General features: G+C 53.2%; 1 protein-coding gene across 2 annotated transcripts; it reads right to left on the bottom strand.

Moving 5' to 3' along the window:
- Positions 1-2,401: 2,401 nt before the first annotated feature.
- Positions 2,402-12,310, bottom strand: PROC (protein C, inactivator of coagulation factors Va and VIIIa). Of its 2 annotated transcripts, XM_057551446.1 has the most exons (10): positions 12,248-12,291; positions 11,873-12,061; positions 10,821-10,911; positions 9,289-9,455; positions 7,848-7,872; positions 7,591-7,728; positions 7,350-7,484; positions 5,238-5,386; positions 4,231-4,348; positions 2,402-3,084 (listed from the first exon to the last, which is right to left on the bottom strand). In XM_057551446.1, the coding sequence occupies exons 2-10, from the start codon at positions 11,915-11,917 to the stop codon at positions 2,507-2,509; spliced, it is 1,446 nt and encodes a 481-aa protein (XP_057407429.1). In that variant the 5' UTR covers positions 11,918-12,061; positions 12,248-12,291; the 3' UTR covers positions 2,402-2,506. The 2 variants fall into 2 exon arrangements, with proteins under 2 accessions (XP_057407429.1, XP_057407430.1); XM_057551447.1 differs by lacking the exon at positions 11,873-12,061 and having other exon boundaries at positions 10,821-10,907; positions 12,248-12,310.
- Between the last annotated feature and the right edge of the window lie 7,460 nt (positions 12,311-19,770).

The following is a 19,770-nucleotide window of genomic DNA, read 5'->3' on the forward strand; positions in this document are numbered from 1 at the left end:
TTCCATCTTACTCCATAGTTTCCATTAACTGTACTTTCTTCTTGTTTCATTTTATAGTTTTTATATGTAAGTCCATATTGAGTTAATTTTTGCATGATTTTTGTGTTCATTTTTTGGCCTGTCAATGCCCCATTGTACCAGCACCATGTGTTGACAAGGGTCTCCTTCCTCCATCGAATTGCTTTTGCATCTTTTTAAAAATTCAGATGGCCATGGCCGTGTGAGTCTATTTCTGGATTCTCTATCCCATTCCATTCAGCTATGTGTCTCTCCCTCCACCAATACCACACAATCTTGTTCACTGTAGTTAGATTATAATCCATGACACTGGGTAGAATGATTTCTCCTAATTTGTTCTTCTTTTTCTAAAGTGTTTTAGCTACTCAGGGTCATTTGCCTTTCCATATATATAACATATATATATATATAAAATAGTAAGCTGGTTTACAAAAAAATCATGTTGAGATTTTTCTATGAATTGTGTTAAACCTATAGCTCAATTTTGGGAAAATTGACATCTTTACTGTGTTGAGGCTTCCATTGTTTCTCCATGTATTTAGGTCTTCTTTAACTTCTTTCATTAGCATTTTGTAAGTGTCATCACACAGATCTGGTACATGTTTGTTATATTTATATCTAAGTACTTCATTTTCTTTAGAGTGATTGGAAGTGGTATTGTGGTTTTAATTTTGGTTTCCACATGTTCATCGTTAACATGTAGAAATACCATTTATTTTTACGTGCTGCTCATTTACTTTTATTCTCCTTCTTTGCTTTCTGCGGACAGATCAATTTTTCTTATGTTGGTTTAAAAGTTGTATTTTTGTTCTTGTTTTGTTTGCTCTTAGGACCGTTTCCAGAGACTTTGTTTATTTGTTTGTTTGTTTTAATAATTTTCACTAGTTTCACTGGAGAGCAGGTCAGCAGATCTCTTCAGGCTGGGATGCCGGAAGTTCTCTCTCCCACGCTAGTTTACCACCTTGACAGGAGACTCACCTGGGGAATCTTTAACAAGGGCAAAGACCTCAGCATGCTGTCACTCTTTCAATCCATTATGTCCCACTGCAAGTGTTGGGGACACTGGCCTTAGGCACTGATCAGCAGATGGTTCCAGCCCCAGGCCTGGCTTCCTTCCACCTCCAAGCAGTCCCACCTACCCTTTCCCAGGCCCTAAGGAGACAGATCCTGCAGCCTCCTTCTCAGCCATGCCTCTTTCCTTGTGTTGCACGTATAGAACTCAGTGGGTCCTGGTGTCCCCCCACCACCGGTCTGTAAGCAGCAGCTGTGGTTCCAACAAGCGGGATGTAATCATAAGTCAAGGCCTCCTGTACCATTGACTGATTTGTGCTGTACTTTCTTTATCCTCATTGGCCCTGAGCGTCTTGGCACCACAAGCAGAAAAGGTCCTTAAAGTTCCTTTTGTCCAGTGGCTTTCAACCCCTAGTCACACATTAAAATGACCTGGGGAGTTTAAAAAATATCAGTGTTTTGGTTCCCCACCCTAAATCATCTAAGCCAGAATCTCTGTGGGTGAAACTGGATGTAGATGTCTTTGAAAGCCCTCACCCACACCCCCAGCCCCCAGGAGATTCTAAAGTACAGTGAAGGTTGAGAACCACTGCTCTCAATCTAATCTTTTCATTTTACTGACACCCAGAGAACAGAAGTGACTGGCTGAGGCACACGGAGGGTTAGACTAATTTAATGACTTTAGACTAATTGCCTCGGCTCTGTCTCACCACTCTCCCCTTTTGTCGGGTGCATCCTAACTGATTTCTCTCGCTCATCCAGTTATGCCTATAAGGTCAGGTCAAGACAGAGTCAATAGCTTACCGCTATTCACGATTGTGTGGCATTGTTCTTAAACAGCTTCCCCACCTACAGCATGAGTTCATTCTGGGCTGAACCAACCTCTCTGGGTCTCTGGCTCCTCCCCGCACAGGCCGATGCTGGCCTCCAGAGCCAGCAGGAAGAGTGGGGGACGGCCTGAAGGGCCCTGGCTTGGGAGTCAAACCTAGTTTGAGTTTTGGCTCCACAATGCAAACCTTCCTGAAGCTCAGTTTCTTCCCTCATAATATGAGCTGCAGTCTCTACCTTCAGAGCTGGCTTTACTGTCAGGACCCCTGACTCACACAGGCCCCTTCCAAAGCCCTGGGAGGGGCTCTCCCAGTTTTGTAGTCCCATTTTTTATTCTTTTTCATAAAGCGAGCTCCCCCAAATTTTACCGGCTTTAGACGCCACAAACCTTGGGTCTTCTCCTCCCTACCCCATAGAGTAGTTGCTATGGAAGGTAAATAAGATTCAGTTCATAAAGTGTGGGGCGTGCAGTAGATGCTCCAAAAATACTTCCCTCCAGAACAGCCCAGAAAAGGGTCGGAAAGACAGACAGAGCCATAGCTGCTGTGCTTGCTGCATGCCCTTTTTAATGTCCAACATCTTGGCCATTCAACAACCCAGCCCCCGTCCAAGGGTGTCCTCTGGGGTCCAGACACAAGTGGGGGAGATGCTAAGGCACCTGGCTCTCGAGGGGGGCCTCCTTAGGGTTGATGTAGCCGTGGATCCAGTCGAGGTAACGGCTGACTTTGGTGTAAACACCGTAGTTGTTGAGGCGCCCGCAGCCCTCGCCCCAGCTCACCAGGCCCACCAGGAACCAGGTGCCGCGGAAGGAGACGACCATAGGCCCCCCGCTGTCGCCCTCACAGGCATCCCGCGGGTCCCCCAGGATGCCGGCGCACAGCATGTTCTCGGAGATCTTGTTTTGCATGGCCAGGACGCACATGTTGTGCGGGACCAGGGGGACCTTGACGAAGTTGAGGACGAAGGTGCGGTTTCTCTTGGCCTCGCTGCGGTAGCCCCAGCCTGTCACCACCGTCTCCTGGCCGACCTGGGTGAGCTCGCGCTCCGACAGGCCACTGTCTGGGAGGCAGATGGGCACAATGGTCTGCGAGAGAGTGGCGGGCCGGGCCAGGCGGAGCAGGGCGATGTCATTGTCGCTGGTGCTCTTGGTGTAGTTGGGGTGGACGAAGACCTCCTTGATGTCCAGGTCCACCTCCCACTTCTCCCAGCGCCGCAGGTCATACTCCCCTGCAGGGCAGAGGGGCTGTCAGAGTGGGCTTGCGGAAGCCTCGCTCCCCTGGGGCCCCCTGAAGCCAACGTGGCTGCCATGCTCCTGCAGGCCCTCGTGGAGGGACCGCAGGAGTGGTCGCCGCGTATGCCCGGCACTGTCCTGGGCCACGGGGCTGTGCCTCTGGTCCCTATCAGGGGCAACAGCCCGTGAGTGTCGGTCCTAAAGGGGCACAACGCTGGTCTCAATTCAGGACTGGCTCATAGACGGAGCAGTGAGGCCTGGGAAGTGACCAGCGGTGGGCAGTCAGCAGGGAAGCCTGAAGCTCCCTGGAGACCTGGGACACAGACCAGAGCCGCAAAGAGAACATGGGACACCTGCCGAGATGGGGGCGGGGCAGGAATAGCAGGACCCAGAGAGGAGGGCCAGCCGGACACAGGCTCCACCAGGGAGGAAAGATCTGGACCACATACAAGACACGAGGTCTTCTCAGGCGAGGCTGTTGGTTCCTGGAAAGGGTGGGTGAGGGCTCTGCCTCCAAGCCCAGCCCCGCTGGAGGCCACTGGCCTCTGGTTGTGCTGGGTGTGAAGGCAGGGTGTGTGAATCTGGTCATTCACTCTCAGTACATATCTTTGCCTTCTTTTTTTTGCATAAAGATTGGAGTGAGAGAACCCCGCCCCCCAGAAATTGGTAGAGAGTGGGGTCTAGGCTCGGGGAGCCCCGGGCTGTTGCAGGGGGGCAGCTGGCTGCTGTGCCAGATGCCAGGGCCCCCCGCGCAGTCCATCCCTGTGCATCTGTGGGAAGCGTGGCCCTGAGGATGCCTTCTGGGTCTCTGCACCCCAGGGTGCCGCAGATCCACACACACGGCCACTCCACATAGTGAGAGCGAAGACACAAATATGTGTGCAACCTCCTCACTGGCAAACACACGTGTGTAAGCACCTGGGCACCAGATTCGAAGAGAAGCCCTTACGTGCAAACTACCTGGTGTCACTGTGTCTAAAATGCCGCCACAGGAGCGGCGGGGAGGGAGCACACGGGCCTCCTCCCCCCAGATGCCTTCTGTGCGGCTCTGGTGTCCTGTTGCTCAAGCACCCCGGAGACCAGGCTCCCCAAACCTGGCCAGCCCGTCTGGGCCACCCCTCCGGCCTGGTTCCAGCCCGCACCGAGCCTGACGATGAGCTTCTTGCCGTCTTCCAAGCAGTGGGCCGCTGTCAGCACCCAGGAGACGTGGACGAGCACCGCCCCGCAGGCCAGCTTCTTCTTCGAGTCCAGCAGGACCACCTGTGATGGGGGGTGGGCAGTGACAGCACCACGCGGCCTTCGGGCAGCTCCGTGTCAGGGCCCCCGGTCTCAGCACAGCCCCGGGCACTAGCTGCATAAATAGGTCTTCCCTGGGTTCCCTGGTCACACGCGCGTGGACTTTTTTGGCATTTTCTTTCCTGCATGTTTGGTGGAGTTTGCCTGTTCCAGGGTATCTCCCCGCCTTTGCCTGTGCTGTTCCTATAATCATCCTCAGCAGCCTCCAGAGAGCTCTTCTCACCCTCGGGGGCTCAGGCTGGTCCTCGAGTCCTTTGAGAAGCCTTTGGGGCCCCCAGGCTGCCTTGGGAGTCCTCTCCGGGTTCCCTCTGTCCCTGTCCTGCCGGCCGGCTCTGGTCCCATTGGGTTGCTGAGTGTTCAGGAGCCTGAACCTCCTGGGGGCTGTGAGCTCCCCAAGACCTGCCAGTCTCCTGCTTATTGATCTCTGGGCAATCCCCTCACCCCAGTGCCTGGCAGAGATGGGGACCAAATAAGTGTTAGTTCCCATGGGGGGGCTGGAGAGGTACTCAGAGGTCAACCCTGCCTCCCAGCCCTTTCCCACGCAAAACACTGCTCCCCTCAGCCAGGTCTCTGCCTCCAATACCACCAGCAGAGCATTATCTTTCCAGCTCTTTTTAAAAGCTATAGCTCTCCTTCCTGCATATTCCCCCTCGGCCCCTGGTGCCCAGCCCACCCTGCCCTCTCCCATCGGGTTAGTACCATCTTTCCCTGGAACCCTCTACCCTTAGCACTGCCACCCCCCCACCCCCCAAGCAAAGGCTGCACTTCCCTTCCCACTGGTGCCTCCTGAGCGGGAACTGGGCGCAGTGACTCCTGACCCAGCTGCTGAGCCGCCGCCTCTCTCTCCTCTCACCTGCCAGGGGCTCTCTCCCCATCCGGCCTCCTGCCCACTGATGAGCCGTGGATCTAGTTGGCCTTCTTGGTCTACTTGGTCTGTGTCACGTTTCAAGTTCTTGCGTTTCTTCTCCATTCGCTTCCCTGGCCTCCCACAAGGGAACGTCACTGAAGGCAGGGGGAGGCTGCTGAGTGCCCGCTGGGCACTGTTCCCGAGACTGCCCTCCCATCTCTGTCCCCCTCCTGCCAGCAGCCTCCTTTGCTGCCTTGTAGGATAAATGATGCCCAGACACTCAATTCTATCAACTTGCAAAGCCCCTCGGGTTGGTCAGTCGGGTAACGAACAGCGCCACTCAATGGCAAGAGTCAGACCAAGCAGCATCTCTACCCAGCGGTGTGCCCTTGGGCGGGTCGTTAAAGCTCTCCGAGTTGGGACACCCCAGGGCTGTTGGGAGTAACCCTGAGGTGCACAGGTAAGGCCTCGTGCTGGGACGCTGCCGAGCTCCTAGCAGAGGTAAGGACTTATGGGGAGGCGGAGGTGGGCTACGCCCAGAGAGCCTCCGAGTGGCTCCTGAGCCCAGAGGAGAGAGCACTGAGCAGAACGGAGGGCTGGGAGGTGGACCAGGGCCATTCAGGCTGGGTTGGGAGATTTAGACTCGCAAGAAGCAGTGGGAAACCATCAGCAGGGCGATTGCATAGTGACACAAAATGGAGATGAAACAACAGCGACAAGATTCCAGAAGCTGGACAGCAGAGGGACACGGTAACTGACTTGGCCGACTGAGAAAGCCGAAACCTCAGCCAGTAGTAGGAGATGCTGGGAGCACGCTGCTTGGCAACGCAAATGCCCAGGAAGCCTCCATGTGTCTCTGAAGAAGCTGTGCAGGTGGGGCTACAGCAGGAATGTTGAGAGCTTGTCAGAGAAACTGCTAGAGCCCTAGGCTTCTGTCTCGACCCCTCATCGGTGGCTTGACTCTCCTCTTTGACCCCTGCAGAAGACCCTAGGTGTATTCTCCGCAGCGGGTGAATCAGAGACCTGGGGACTCCAGGCACCGCCACAGGAAAGAGTGACACGCAAGGCTGACCAGAGGGAGTCACGCAGACATCTGCAGACGGGGCAGATGCCAGTTCCTCTTCCCCCTACTCTCCCCAGGGGGCTGGAAGCCAGGCTGGGACCACCCAAGCATGAGCTTGGAGGATTCCTCTCAGAAAATGGCCTAAAGACCTAAGAATCTGGGCAATAGGGGTTCTGCCAGTGACCTGGGCCTTCAGATGGTCTCACAGGAAAGCCCACCAGCCAACAGGTCCACCAGGCATTTCTTTGCAACTTCCTGTGAATGTCTAATTACTTTAAAAGGAATAGTAAGTTGTTGTTTTTTTTTTTCAGTAAAAGGACTGGAATATAGAGTTGTGGAAAGTTCCCTGAAAGAAGAACACAAAGTCAAAGATATGGAAAATAGAAGAGATAATGAGATAATAAAACTACAAGATCAATCCGGGGAAAGAGATCTGATTAGGAGGTGCAGAAAGAGAGAACAGAGAAAGCACAGGGCAGGCCATCAAGGAAATAACTAAAGAAATGTTCCTAGAGATAGAAGACACGCCATTTCCACATGAAAAGGGTGAATGCAAGTGAATGCAAGTGAATGCAAGTGAATGCACAGTGAATGCAAGAAGATCCACACCGAGGAACAACCTGCTGAAATCATGGTAAGAGTTGTGAAACTCCGACTGTTGTGTTAAGTATATAAATCTGATAGAAATTTAAACGTATAAAAAGGAAAGTAGAAAAGAAGGCAGAATCACGGTTCCTGTCTCTCCTCGCAGAAGCCAGAGGTGAAGGCGGAAATAAAGCCGGCAAGAGAGATGAGGAGGATGCTGGAGGCGTGCCCTCCCCATCCGCTCCGCCCTGGGGAGATGCGCTACCTCTGGGCTCCTGCTCCAGGCGACGCCCCCAACATGAGCAGCGGCCCCTGGGGGAAGGCGGGCAAGCGAGGGCAAGAGCGGACAGGACACCCGCCGAGGGCACCCTCCCTCTCCGTCGGGGCGGCCCGTCTCCTTCGCCTGGGACTCGGCACTGTGGCTTGCTCACCGCCCGGGCGCCCCGCGCTGTCCCCCATCTGCGGCTCACCCCTGGGCTCGCAGAGCAGGTGGTCGTCCCCCAGGCGGTAGCCGGGCGCGCAGCGGCAGTGGCGCCTGTCCTCCTCCTCCAAGCAATAGTGCGCGCAGCCGCCGTTCTCCGCCGAGCAGTTGGAGAAGCGAGCCTCTGCGGGGGACCGGCAGGAGGGCGCCGAGAGAGCGCGGCGCTCTGCGCGCCCGGCCCCGCCCCCGGCCCTGGGGAGCTCCCCGGCCCGCCGCCCGCCGCCCCTCACCTTGAAGGCAGAAGCGGCCCTCCCAGCCCTGCGCGCAGTCGCAGCGGAAGCCGCCCAGGCCGTCGATGCACGTGCCGCGTCCGCAGCACGGGCTGTCGCACGGGTGCGCCGGCGGCGGGGCCGCGCACTGGTCCCCGTCTGCGACGAGGGGTAAGGAGGGGATCACGGGGGTCCGCCGGCCCCGTCCCCGTCCCCCCAGCGGCCCAGAGACCTCGAGGGGCACGGGCACCGCGGCCAGGGGTCTGGAGCGCACTCACCGTGGTACTTGGACCAGAAGGCCATCTGCGGAGAGAAGGGGCGGCGTCAGGGGCCCTCAGCCCACCTATGTAAATGGGGAGCCCCGGGGCCCCTCCCCGGGCTGGCCCAGGTCCGACAGGCAGCATCTAAGCGGGCAGGGAAGGGAAGGGCTTCCACACAAAGAGGGGTCAACCCCAGCCTCTGGGCAGCTGCACCCTGAGAAAGGCCAGGCTCCTCGCCCCTCTGCCCATCTCCACCCCACATCCCATACGCGCCCCCCGTCTCCCGCCCGTGCAGCTGGAAGCGTCCTCTGGGCGCTGGCTGCTACCACAGCAGCCTCTGCAAAGGAAGGGACCCCAATCCCCACCTCCCCCCAGGGTGCTCTGCCTGCTTCCAGCTCCATCCCTCCAGGCGCTGGGCGTCTGGTCTTTCCCTGAGCCCGTGTCCTCAGAGCTGAGTGTGCAGCAGGACGTCGTGCGTGAGGCACAGCTTGCCGGTTCAGAAAGTCTGCTTTTCTAACCAGCTCTCTGGTGGCACTTCTGCTACTGGGCTGGGACCACCAGTCCCTGAGATCCACTGCTTGATGCCCGGGCCGAAAGCCCCCCTGCTGGCCTGGGAGACCCTGGGCGGGGTGGTGGGGGGAGGCCCGGGAGGGGTGTGATGTGCCCAGGCCGTGCCTGCAGAAAATCATCTTGGCATCTGCTGAGGAGGCCATTTGGGGAAAGAGGCAGTGGAGATGGTGGCTGAGGGCAAGAGAGGAGGCCACCCAGAGCTCCCCCTTCAGCCGTGAGAGCTGAGTGGGAAGGGCATGCCTACAGACAGCTTGAAGGGGACCCAGGTGGTGGCACAACCCCAGGTCCTGGTCGCTAAAGTGAGCACTGGGTGCTGGAGGGGGTCTGAGCCTCGTATCAGGAAGCCACCTCCCTTACCGAGTGCATCCTACCACCTCAGGGCCACCGCCACAGGGCCCTGGGGGCCAGAGAGGACACAGACCCTTTCCTTGGATCCCCTGAGCAGTCAGATTTCACCCCTGCAGTATCTAAGGCACAGAGTGAGTGTGTGTGCCCAGACATCAGGGAGTCTTGGGTCACCTGGTCAGCAGGTGCAGGGTGGAAGCAGGGATGGTGGCGTTCTGATCAGAGGGAGAGAGAAGAGGGGAGGCCGTGGTGGCCAGTTGCAGGTGGAGAGGGGGACTGAACTACCTCCAGTGGGATTGGGTGGGAATCCCAGCCTAAGGCTTCCCCAGACGCTTCTCATGCTCATTGCAGAGTTCTGTTTCTTGGAGTCCCATGTGCCCTGACCAAGACCATAGGGACGTTCACTCCACTGCTGCACCCCTGGCAAGCTGCGAGGGTAAGGGGCTGGTGCCCACTGCTTCCCAGGACTCCCAAGGGGCCCCCGGCTGCTCTTCCAGGTCCCACCCCTGAGCCTCATGCTCTGCACCCAGTCGAGCGGCCGTACTGTGTCTTCCATGTTTTGGAAAATCTCCCGAGCCTCCTCAAATTCACAGGTCTCCTCTCTGCACTCGCGCTCCAGGCTGCCGGGCCGCAGCTCCTCCAGGAAGGTGTTGGCGCGTTTGCGGATCCGCAGCACCTGGTGGGCACGCTGGTGGCTGGAGAACACTGAGTCTGGGAGGGTCACAGGGAGCTCGCGTTGGTGGGGGGCCCGCAGTGAGGGGGCCCGGCTGGGGAGTCCCTGGGGAGGTTTTCGTCTTGGGTCCCTCAGGATTATAATTCCAGGTACCGATACCCTCTCCTCCTCCCCTGCTCTCCTCCTCCTCCCGAAGCAGGTGGCCGGCCATCGGAGGACAGGACACTTGACCATTCACAGTGCATGCACTGAGACCGACAGACCTCCCTCCCTCCGAACCCAGCCCCACCTCCGTGTGACCTTGAGCCCATGTCTTTTACCTCTCTAAACTTCAGTTTATTCATCAAAAAATGAGGATGAGATAATCATGTAAAACACTTAGTACAGTGCCTGGCGTGGAAATGAGCAGCCAGTGACAAATGCCACGTGCTGCTGCTGTTGTTATTATTATACTGCAAAGGTAAATGGGTCTCGTTGTTCTCCAGATACACCTTGTGCAAGCCCATCTTGACGCCGTCCCTCCATCCTCCCTGCCCTCTCCTCCTCCCCCTCCCCCTCATGGAGCATTTCCCACGCCCTTCCCCTAGGGCAGGCACACCTGGACAACGGCAGACCTGCCACCCAGGGAGCATCACCGAATGTCTCCTGGGCTCTGAGAGGTGTCTGCCTTGGGGGCAGGGGGACAGCTGGGGTGGAGGGACCAAGGCAGAGGAGTGAGCAAGAGAGGCTCGAGGATGCCAAGGCCAGGAAGGGCATCCTCAGGAAGGGAAGATGTGCCTGACTGAGTCTGGACATAGGAGCCACGAGGACCGCAGATGGGAACCGGGGCTGCGGGTGGGGAGGAAGGGCCGCCAGGCAGATGAGCAGCTCAGGAAGAGGCATACATGGAAGGAACAGCCCATGGTGGCTGCAGGAGGTGTGGGGGGAGGGCCGCCTAAGAAACCAGGTACCACATCTGTCCCACAGGCCCCCTCCCCCAGCATTCTGGCCTCCTCCTCTCCACATCCTGGTCCCCTGGCCGTGGGGACCAGGGGAGGGGTTGGGGCAGGGTAGCGGCCAGCAGGTGAGCATTTTAGGAGGACGGGCTACTCTGGGGCAGTTTGTGTGGCCGCGGGGCTTGGCGCTCCCACAGTTGAGGGAAGGAGCGGTGGAGTGGGAAGACCCCAGGGGACTCTGTGACCCACCCCCCAGGTAGGAGGAAGGACGTGACCCCGGGGGCTCCCTGCCATCACCACAGGACTCAGCCCCTGAACTGAGGCCTGCTGCTCTGTTCCCCTCGTTAATTTATCCCTGTGCCCTCAGATCCGCCTCTCATCTCCTCTCGCCCTGAGGCTCAGGGGAGATGGTGAAAGGTGTGAAGACCCCGAGGGTCCCCGAGGAGGGGGGTGGGAGAGTGGCCTTACCGGGAGGAACTGGTGTGCTGGAAGTTCCCCAGATGGTCACGAACAATAAGAGGCTTGTAAGCTGCCACATTCTGAAGTTGCTGCCACCTGTCTGAGGAGGACTTCTGAGCTTCCGGCAGCCCCGCCAGCCCCCCGCTCTGCCCCCTCCCCCGGCCCTGGGTGGGAGCTGAATGAACCGGCCTCCTGTGTGCGCTGATCGCCAGGGCAAAAGCTGGGGTGAGGGGGTCCCTGTTCACTATTCAGACACCCACGTGGCGCCTCCGTCCCCTTGTCTATATGGGGCTAAGGTCACACGACCCGAGCCTGCAGGGTGAAGAGAGGAAGTGGAAGGGGCAGTGACCTGGTGAAGATCAAAGGGGACTCGGCACAGAAGGGTGATGGGCAGGTGCACCCACAATGTTCCTGCCCTCCCTCGGTGAGGATTCGGGGGTGACGCCTCTGCTGATCTAAAGGCCAGGTTAAGAATAATAACTGACATTTATTGGACAGTCCCGGTGTCTTTCAAGAAATTTGTACATGGTTCAGAGGACAGGCCACCAAGTCAGAGCGCCTGGTGCAAATCCCAGCGCCAGGACAGGATTGTCGGGCAAGACCCCTAACTGCTCCTCAGTTGCCTCATGTGTAAAATGGATGGAAAAACTGTATTGCTGCCTCAGAGGGTTATTGCGAGAATTAAATGAGTTAATCTACATAAAGCTGTTGAATAGGTTTGCACATAGCAAATGCTCAGTAAGCGTGAGCTACTATTATCTCAGCGAAGGCTCACCACCACCCGAGAGGTAGGTATTAATGTTGTCACCCCATTTCACAGAGTGGGGGATTGAGGCTCACAGGAGAGAAATCGCTTATTAAACACCCGCAGCCAGGAAGCGGAAGAGCTAGTGCTTGAGCTCAGGCCCGTGTGGCCCCAGGCCTGGAACCTTAACCCCCGCCGCAAACCACCAGGCGCACCACAAGGCCACAGAGGTAGCCCTGCTGGCCGGAAACCTAGGACCCCCCGCTGCCCCCCAGGCTGAGTGGGTTCCCCACCGGCACCCCCCTCCCCGTCTAACCTCATGTTCCACTTTGCCGAGTCCCTCTGAGGCTGAGTCTGACATTTGTTTAAAGGGTTTAGAAGCAGAGGTGAGGCTGTGGTGGGGAGCCTGGAGGGCCCCGGGCTCCAAGCTGCCTCTGGCGATGGCTCTGGGGTCTGGAGGCCCTCAGTCGACTTCCACTTCCCTCAAAGTCTGGGAGGAAGGCCCCTGGGAACCAAGGCACCCCAGCCTGAGGAATGCCAGCCAGAGCCTTGGCCTGGCCGGTGGCAGAGCCCAGATTTCCTTTACCCCAAGCTCCAGCCAGCCTCTCAAACCCTGGCTAGAAGAGTCCACCTTCAGCCCTGGTCACCCTCCTGCGGCCCCCCTCACAGACCTGCCTCGAAGGGGACTTACTGGGGTGGACCGCCGAGAAACTGCAAGGTCGCCCTCCTGCCGCCATGACAGCCTGGACCTCGAGTTAATCCATAACTGCAAATATTTGCTTGGCCCTCGGTGCTGAGGCCTCCCTCTCCACAGATAAACAAACAAGTTCCCAGCTCGGGACCGCTCTGTCTGCCCCAAGCCCACCTGTGCCCATCAGTGGTGCCTGCAGGAGGGAAGGAGGGTAGGGCCGGGCAACGTCAAAACTGTCTACGGACGTGGCCTCATTTTAGCCTCATAGCGGCTGGCTGAAGGAGGGACATTGTCCCCCTTTAGCTGATGGGGACATTTTTACCCGGAGATACTGCAGTTTGCCTCAGATCAGCACAATCGGTAATGATATTTCACCAAATCTAGGATGCCATTAGTTATAAGATGCATCTACTTTATGTGTCAGTGTAAAAGAAAAGAAACATTGTTAATTACTCAGTGGCCGGCCATCCTGATTACATCATGAAGGTTTGATGTAAAACATGAAAAGAGGGACTTCCTTGGTGGTGCAGTGGTTAAGAATCTGCCTGCCGATGCAGGGGACACGGGTTTGAGCCCTGGTCCGGGAAGATCCCACATGCCGCGGAGCAACTAAGCCCGTGTGCCACACCTACTGAGCCTGTGCTCTAGAGCCTGCAAGCCACAACTACTGAGCCCTTGCGCCACAACTACTGAGCCCGCGTGCCTAGAGCCCATGCTCCGCAACAAGAGAAGCCACTGCAACGAGAAGCCCGCACAACACAATGAAGAGTAGCCCCCGCTCGCCGCAACTAGAGAAAGCCCGCTCAGCAATGAAGACCCAACTCAGCCAAAAATAAATAAATAAATTTATTAAAAAAAAAACATGAAAAGATATGCCTCTCAGGGTCCCTACCACATGGGTGCCAAGCACTCGGCTAAACTCTCAGCTCCAGCCGCACCGGTAACTGCCCCCCAAGCCCACACACACGCACACACGACTGCACATGACTATTCCCATAACCTCGATTTTGCAGATGAGGACGCTCAGGAATCTTTTGTCACTTGCCCAAATTCACGGAGCTGGTAAGCGGCGGGCCTGGATTAGAACTCAGGTCTTCCCAGCACCTCTTGGCCACTTCTGTGAGCAAGTGAGAAAAATAAACAGGATTCCGAAAAGGCTGCAGTCAGTTCTTGACCGGTTTGCCAGAAAGGGCAGGAGCAGAAGTAAAGGGGTCGACCTAGAGCCTCTGCCCTGGCCCTGCGGTCCGTCAGCATTTATTCCGTATCCTCCTTCCTGTACCGGGGATGTCCCCACTTCTTGCAAACCCCACTCCCTCCTTGGAGGACTTGACCAAACTCCTCAAAGTCCCAGCCCCTGAACGGCTCATGTGACCCTGCCCTGCTGGCCTCTGGTGACGGCACCAGGAAGTCCCCTGACCCGGGAGTCCATCAGATTCTCCCTGTCAGCCCCCAGGCGTAGGGCATTAGAGCCTTATTCCACTGTGAGCACTGGACTCACAGATTTTTTAATTTTTTAATTTTTTGGCCACACCTTGCGGCATGCGGGATCTTAGTTCCCCAACCAGGGATCAAACCTGCGCCCCCTGCAGTGGAAGCACGGAGTCTTAACCACTGGACCACCAGGCAAGTCCCTGGGCTCAGATTTTCAAGCCAGAGGCTGGGCACTGACATTTCAGACTAAAGCAGACGAGGCTGATGAGAGGGAAGATGTAGAAAGTGCAGACAGAGGCTGAGAGTCTTGGGCGGGCTGCGGGCGGGCGGTAACAGCCTACCTCGTCATGACTGGGGCGTGTCCTGCCTCTGGCTTCATGGCGGTCCCCCTGCGCTCCTGGGAAACCCCCTCTTTCCTTAAGTCTCTTTGCAACCAGACGCCTCCTACTGGGGTACAGCACCGTGCCCGGCTGTGGAGTACAAGGCCCTGTGCTGCCCACACGGCCCACTGGAGAAGACCAGAGGAACAGGGTGAACGTCTAACAAGGCAGACCCACTGGGCGGAGGCCAGGTGACAGGTGCGGATGGCGAAGCTTGTGGAATTCCTAGGAGAGGGAAATCAGCACAAGTGGGATGGTCAGGGAAGGCTGCCTGGAGGACGCAGAGCTTCAGCTGGACATCAGAGGGCAGGCAGGACCCAGGTAAAAGAGGAAGGGCCCTCAGGTGGGGAGGGGGAGGGGACAGAGTTTGGGATGGAGCCTCTAGGAAGTGGGGAGCCAGCGGCTGTTTGTAGGGTCTGGGGCCACTGCTTGGAGAAGGGAAGTCACGGTCCTGTCGACTCGGGTAGGAAGCATGGAGACGACGTGCCTGACCACGCAAGAGGGGAGGCTTGCAAGCTGAGGAATGTGTGAAAATGCCTCCTGCACCCCTGTGCTTGCTCCAGGGTCCTCCCCCATGGGTCTGCGGCATCGCCTCCACTCCACCGCCTGCCACCCCTCACCCCGCCTGCCAAGTGCCAGGCGCTGTGTGTGTTCACAGGGACTCCTGCGCATCTTCCCTGCCCCACCACCTCCTCGCCTCCCACCTGCTCCCCAGCCTAGCCCAGGAGATCAGCTCCATGTGACGTCTATGTAGGGTCCACCACAGACCCTGACCAAAAATAAGGGACTCTGCCCGAGGCACCCCCTTCCAAACCAGCCCAGATGCCCACTGGCACCCAGAAGAGCCAGACCGCCTGCAGTGGGAGGAGTGACCAGTGCTGGGGTCCGCAAAGGCCTGGAAGGCCGTCCGGAGGTCAGGAGGGCTCCTCTTGCCCTTTCTGCTGTTGGCCTCCTGGGGCGCTGCAGTGCGGGTGCCTGCATCACCGCCTCCGCATTGGCTGCCGGCGCAGGAGGCCCGGTTCACCTCCCTGAAGCAGGGAAGGTCCACGCCACCAGCCATTGCCGAGTTCTGCTGGCTCTGAAAGCCTGGCATCACCTGGAGAGTCCAGGTGCAACCTGGAATCCGGCGTCTCTGCTCACCTGCAACAGGCTTCCAGCAGGGGGCGCTGCTCTGGTCCCACAGAAGGGTCCAGACCGCTGCTCCAAGGTGCAGCTTCACCGGGCTTGGTGGGCGCGGATGACTGACCTTGTCTGACTCTGGGGTTTCTCTTCCCAGGTGTGAGTCACCCCACATGGGCCCGAATTCAGTCAGGTCGACTCCAGATGCTAGAGCAGAATTTAGGCATCCCAGCCAGAAGTGATTGAGAGACAGGAAGGATGTCTGTGTGCAGGGAATTCCCTGAATTTGTGAGGACCCAGGTGAAGGAACAAGAAGCAAAGGTGTGTGTGGGGGGAAACAGAAAGTCACAATTATCAGACGGCATCCAGCAGTGGGGTGTTCAAAAACTCATCTTCGGGGTCAGGCTTACGTGGGTTTAAGCCTCATCTTGGCTCCTTCCTGGCTGGCTGTTTAACTTCCCTGGGCCCCAATTTCTACTCTGTAAACGAGGCCAAGAATAGCATCCACCTCAGGTAGTTGTTATGAGGATCAAATAGTTTCTAGAAGGTGGGCCTGAGACTTAACAGGTGATCGATTAATCGACAGCAATTTTCTCTTGTGGCTCCCCAAATATCCCAGAGAGAAGGTGAGGATCAAACCCCCCAGGGGGAAATGATGTCAACAGCACAAGGACACATTGATTCTTTTTTAAAAAATTTTATATTGGAGTATAGTTGATTCACAATGTTGTGTTAGTTTCAGGTGCACAGCAAAGTGATTTAGTTATACATATTCATATATCTATTCTTTTTCAGATTTTTTTCCCAAATAGGTTACTACAGAGTCTTGAGTATAGTTCCCTGTGCTATACAGTAGACCCTTGTTGATTATCTGTTTTACATATGGTAGCGTGCATATGCCAGTCTTAACCTCCCACTTCATCCCTCCCCCGCCTCTCCCCCTTGGCAACCACAAGCCTGCCCTCTAAGTCTGTGAGTCGGTTTCTGTTCTGTAAACAAGTTCATCTGCATCATTTCTTTAGATTCCACATATAAGTGATATCATATGATATTTGTCTTTCTCTGGCTGACTCACTCCACTTAGTGAGTCCATCCACGGACTCACTTAGGTCCATCCATGTTGCTGCAAATGGCATTATTTCATTCTTTTTTTAAAAAATAGGTTTGAGGTATAATTTACATGCAGTAAAATTCACTCTTCTTGAATGAACAGTTCTGTTTGTTTTGACAGATGTCTGTAATAGTGTAACCACCAGCACAATAATTAAATGGGACATTTCTAACACCCACAGCCCCTGGCAACCACTGATCTGATTTCTGTTGTTTTTTGTAGAATGGCATATAAATGGAATCCTTACAGTATGTAGCCTTTTTAAAACTGGCTCCTTTCATTCAACATGAAGCTTTTCAGATTTATCCATGTTTATGTGTGTATCAGCAGTTTCTTTTTATTGCTAAGTAGTTTCCATTATACGGAGGTACCACAATTTGTTATCCATTTGCCACTTCTTGGCTATTATTAAATAAAACTGCTAGAACATTCACGCACAGGTCTTTGTGTGGGTATAGGTATATGTTTTCATTTCTTGTGGGCAAATATCTAGGAATGGGATTGCTGAGTCATGTGGTAAGTACATGTTTACTTTTGTTAAAAAAAAAAGAAAGAGAGCAAAACTGTTATCAAAAGTGGCTTATATTATTTTGCATTCCCACCAGTAACATACAAATGTTCTAACTGCTCTGCATCCTGCCCAGCATTTGGTGTGGTCAGTTCTTTGGGTTTTGTTTATTAACTGTTAGCTATTCTAATAGGTGAATTGTAGTATCACATTGTAGCTTGAATTTTTATTTCCCTAATCACTAATGATGTTAAGCATCTTTTCATGTGCTTACTTGCCATTCATATATCTTCTTTGGTTATGTTACTGTTTAAATCTTTGACCTATTTTTTAAACTGAGTTTTGAGAATTTTTATATATTCTGGCAACAAGTCCTTTGTCACATAAATAAAATTTTCTTTCAGTTGATGGTTTGTCTTTTATTACTTAACAGTGTCTTTTCATGAGCAAATATTTTTAATTTTGATGAAGTCCAATTATCAATATTTTTTATAGTTTGTGTTTTTGTGTCCTACCTAAGAAATCTTTGCCTTAGATCACATAGGTCACAAAGGTTTTCTCTTATGTTTTCTTCTAGAAGCTTTATGGTTTTAGCTTTTACATTTGGATCTCCAACCCATTTTGAATTTATTAATTTTTATATATGGTGTGAGGCAGGGATTGGTTCTTTTTTTTTTTTCCCTATGGATATCTAGTTGTTCCAGCACCATTTGTGGCAAACACTATCATTTCCCCATTGAATTGCCTCAGTACTTTGTCAAAAATCAATTGACCATATATGCACGTGTCTACGTCTGCACTTTATTTTATTCTATTGATCTGTTCCTCCTTATGCCTGCATCATACTGTCTTAATTGCTTGACCACTGTTACAAGATTCCAGTGAGTCAAGAAATCAGGCAGTGTAAATCCTCTTTGTTCTTTTTCAAAATTGTTTTGGCTATTCTAGGTCCTTTGCATTTCTACACACATTTTAGGATCAGCTTGTCAATTTCTACCAAAAAAAATGCTTGCTGGAATTTTGATTGGGGTTGAGTGGACGCTATAGAACAATCTGGGGAGAAAAGACATCTCAGTATTGAGTCTTCTGATCTATTAACATGGTATTTCTCTCCATTTTTTTTTTTTTTAGGTCTTTGTTAATTTCTCTCACCAAAGTTTGATAGCTTTCAGTGCGTCAGTCTTGAATATATTCTGTTAAATTTATCCCTACTTAACTCATGTTTTTAAAATGCTATTGTAAATGGCATTTTACAGATTACAATTTACAATTGTTTGTTGCTAGTATATAGAAATACAATTGATTTTTTAATATGGAGATATTTCTCTTTTTGCAGTTTTATTGAGCTGCAATTAACATATAATGTATTAATATAAGGTATACAACATAATGATTTGAGATATGTATATATTGCAAAATGATCACCACAATAAGTTTAGTTAATGTCTGTCACCTCACCTAGTTACAATTTTTTTCTTGTGATGTGAACTTTTAAGATCTACTCTCATTGCAACTTTCATATATGCAATACAGCATTGTTAACTATAGTTACCATGCTGTACATTACATCCCCAGAACTTATTTATCTTATAAATGACCACCTTCACCCATTTCCCCTGCCCAGCCCCCACCTTCTGGCAACCACCAGTCTGTTTCCTTAGTCTATGAGTTGGTTGGTTTTTTTTTTCACTCATTAGTGATGTCATACAGTATTTATATTGAGACTGAGCTCTTGATCCTGCAAGCATTTGCTAGAGTGACCAACCAACCTGGTTTGTCTGGGACTGTCCTGGTTTTAGCACTAAAAGTCCTACATTGGGTAAACTCTTCCCTGGGATGAGAAAACTCCCAGTTTTCAGTGATGGGCACAGAAGGTTAGGGGAAAGGTACAAAACCCAAAGGTGACCCCCAAAAGAGAGGCTGAAAGCCACAATGGTTTTAGTGCCAAATGGACATAGCACTTTCCCTAGTCTCTGTTGCTGATGATGGCAACCACGATTTGCCGTTCCTGATAGCGGATCATCCATTATAAACCACCACCACCCCCGCTGCCTAGTGATTCAACTTAAGTGCACTGTAATCTAAAGCATGAACATCCACTTTGCCTGTGGACTGACTGTTATGATTTGTGTCGAGACAGTGCTAGTTTAATTTTTAACATGGTGAATATTGTGGCCATGTTTTTTAAGAGTTTGAATAATGAAAATGAAAATGATGACAATACCAGTCAATGCCAGCAGGAACCAGACATGATGGTCATTTAGAAGGCTAAATGACTATGTTACTTTAATGACAGCTGGCATAACACGTACAACTGGGTTAGGGAGGTAAAAAATCAAAAAGAGCATACTGCACAGTATGCAGAAAAGAATTTGGGATGGGCATGATGGAAAAAGGAATGTGAAAGCACATGTAGAAACTGATTCTCACAAGTCCCCAATGAGACAGACAAGTGCTTCTGAATTAATCAAAAGGGTTTTTTGGCCTCCCCCCAAAACAACAATTCACAGTTGAAAATAGTGGCTGCTGGAGGAATCACGCTCCCTGACTTCAGGCTATACTACAAAGCTACAGTAATCAAAACAGCATGGTACTGGCACAAAAACAGGCACATAGATCAATGAAACAGAATAGAGAGCTCAAAAATAAACCCATTCACTTATTTTCAATTAATCTATGACAAAGGAGGCAAGAATATACAATGGAGAAAAGACAGTCTCTTCAATAAGAGGTACTGGGAAGGGACATCCCTGGTGGCGCAGTGGTTAAGACTCCACGCTCCCAATGAGGGGGACCCAGGTTTGATCCCTGGTCAGGGAACTAGATCCCACATGCATGCTGCAACTAAGAGTTTGCATGCCACAACTAAGGAGCCCATGTGCTGCAACTAAGAAGCCTGTGAGCCGCAACTAAGGAACCTATGAGCTGCAACTAACGAGCCCACCTGCTGCAACTAAGACCCAGCACAACCTAA

This window comes from Balaenoptera acutorostrata, chromosome 8 (genome assembly GCF_949987535.1).
Source record: "Balaenoptera acutorostrata chromosome 8, mBalAcu1.1, whole genome shotgun sequence".
In the NCBI taxonomy this organism is placed as follows: domain Eukaryota; kingdom Metazoa; phylum Chordata; class Mammalia; order Artiodactyla; family Balaenopteridae; genus Balaenoptera; species Balaenoptera acutorostrata.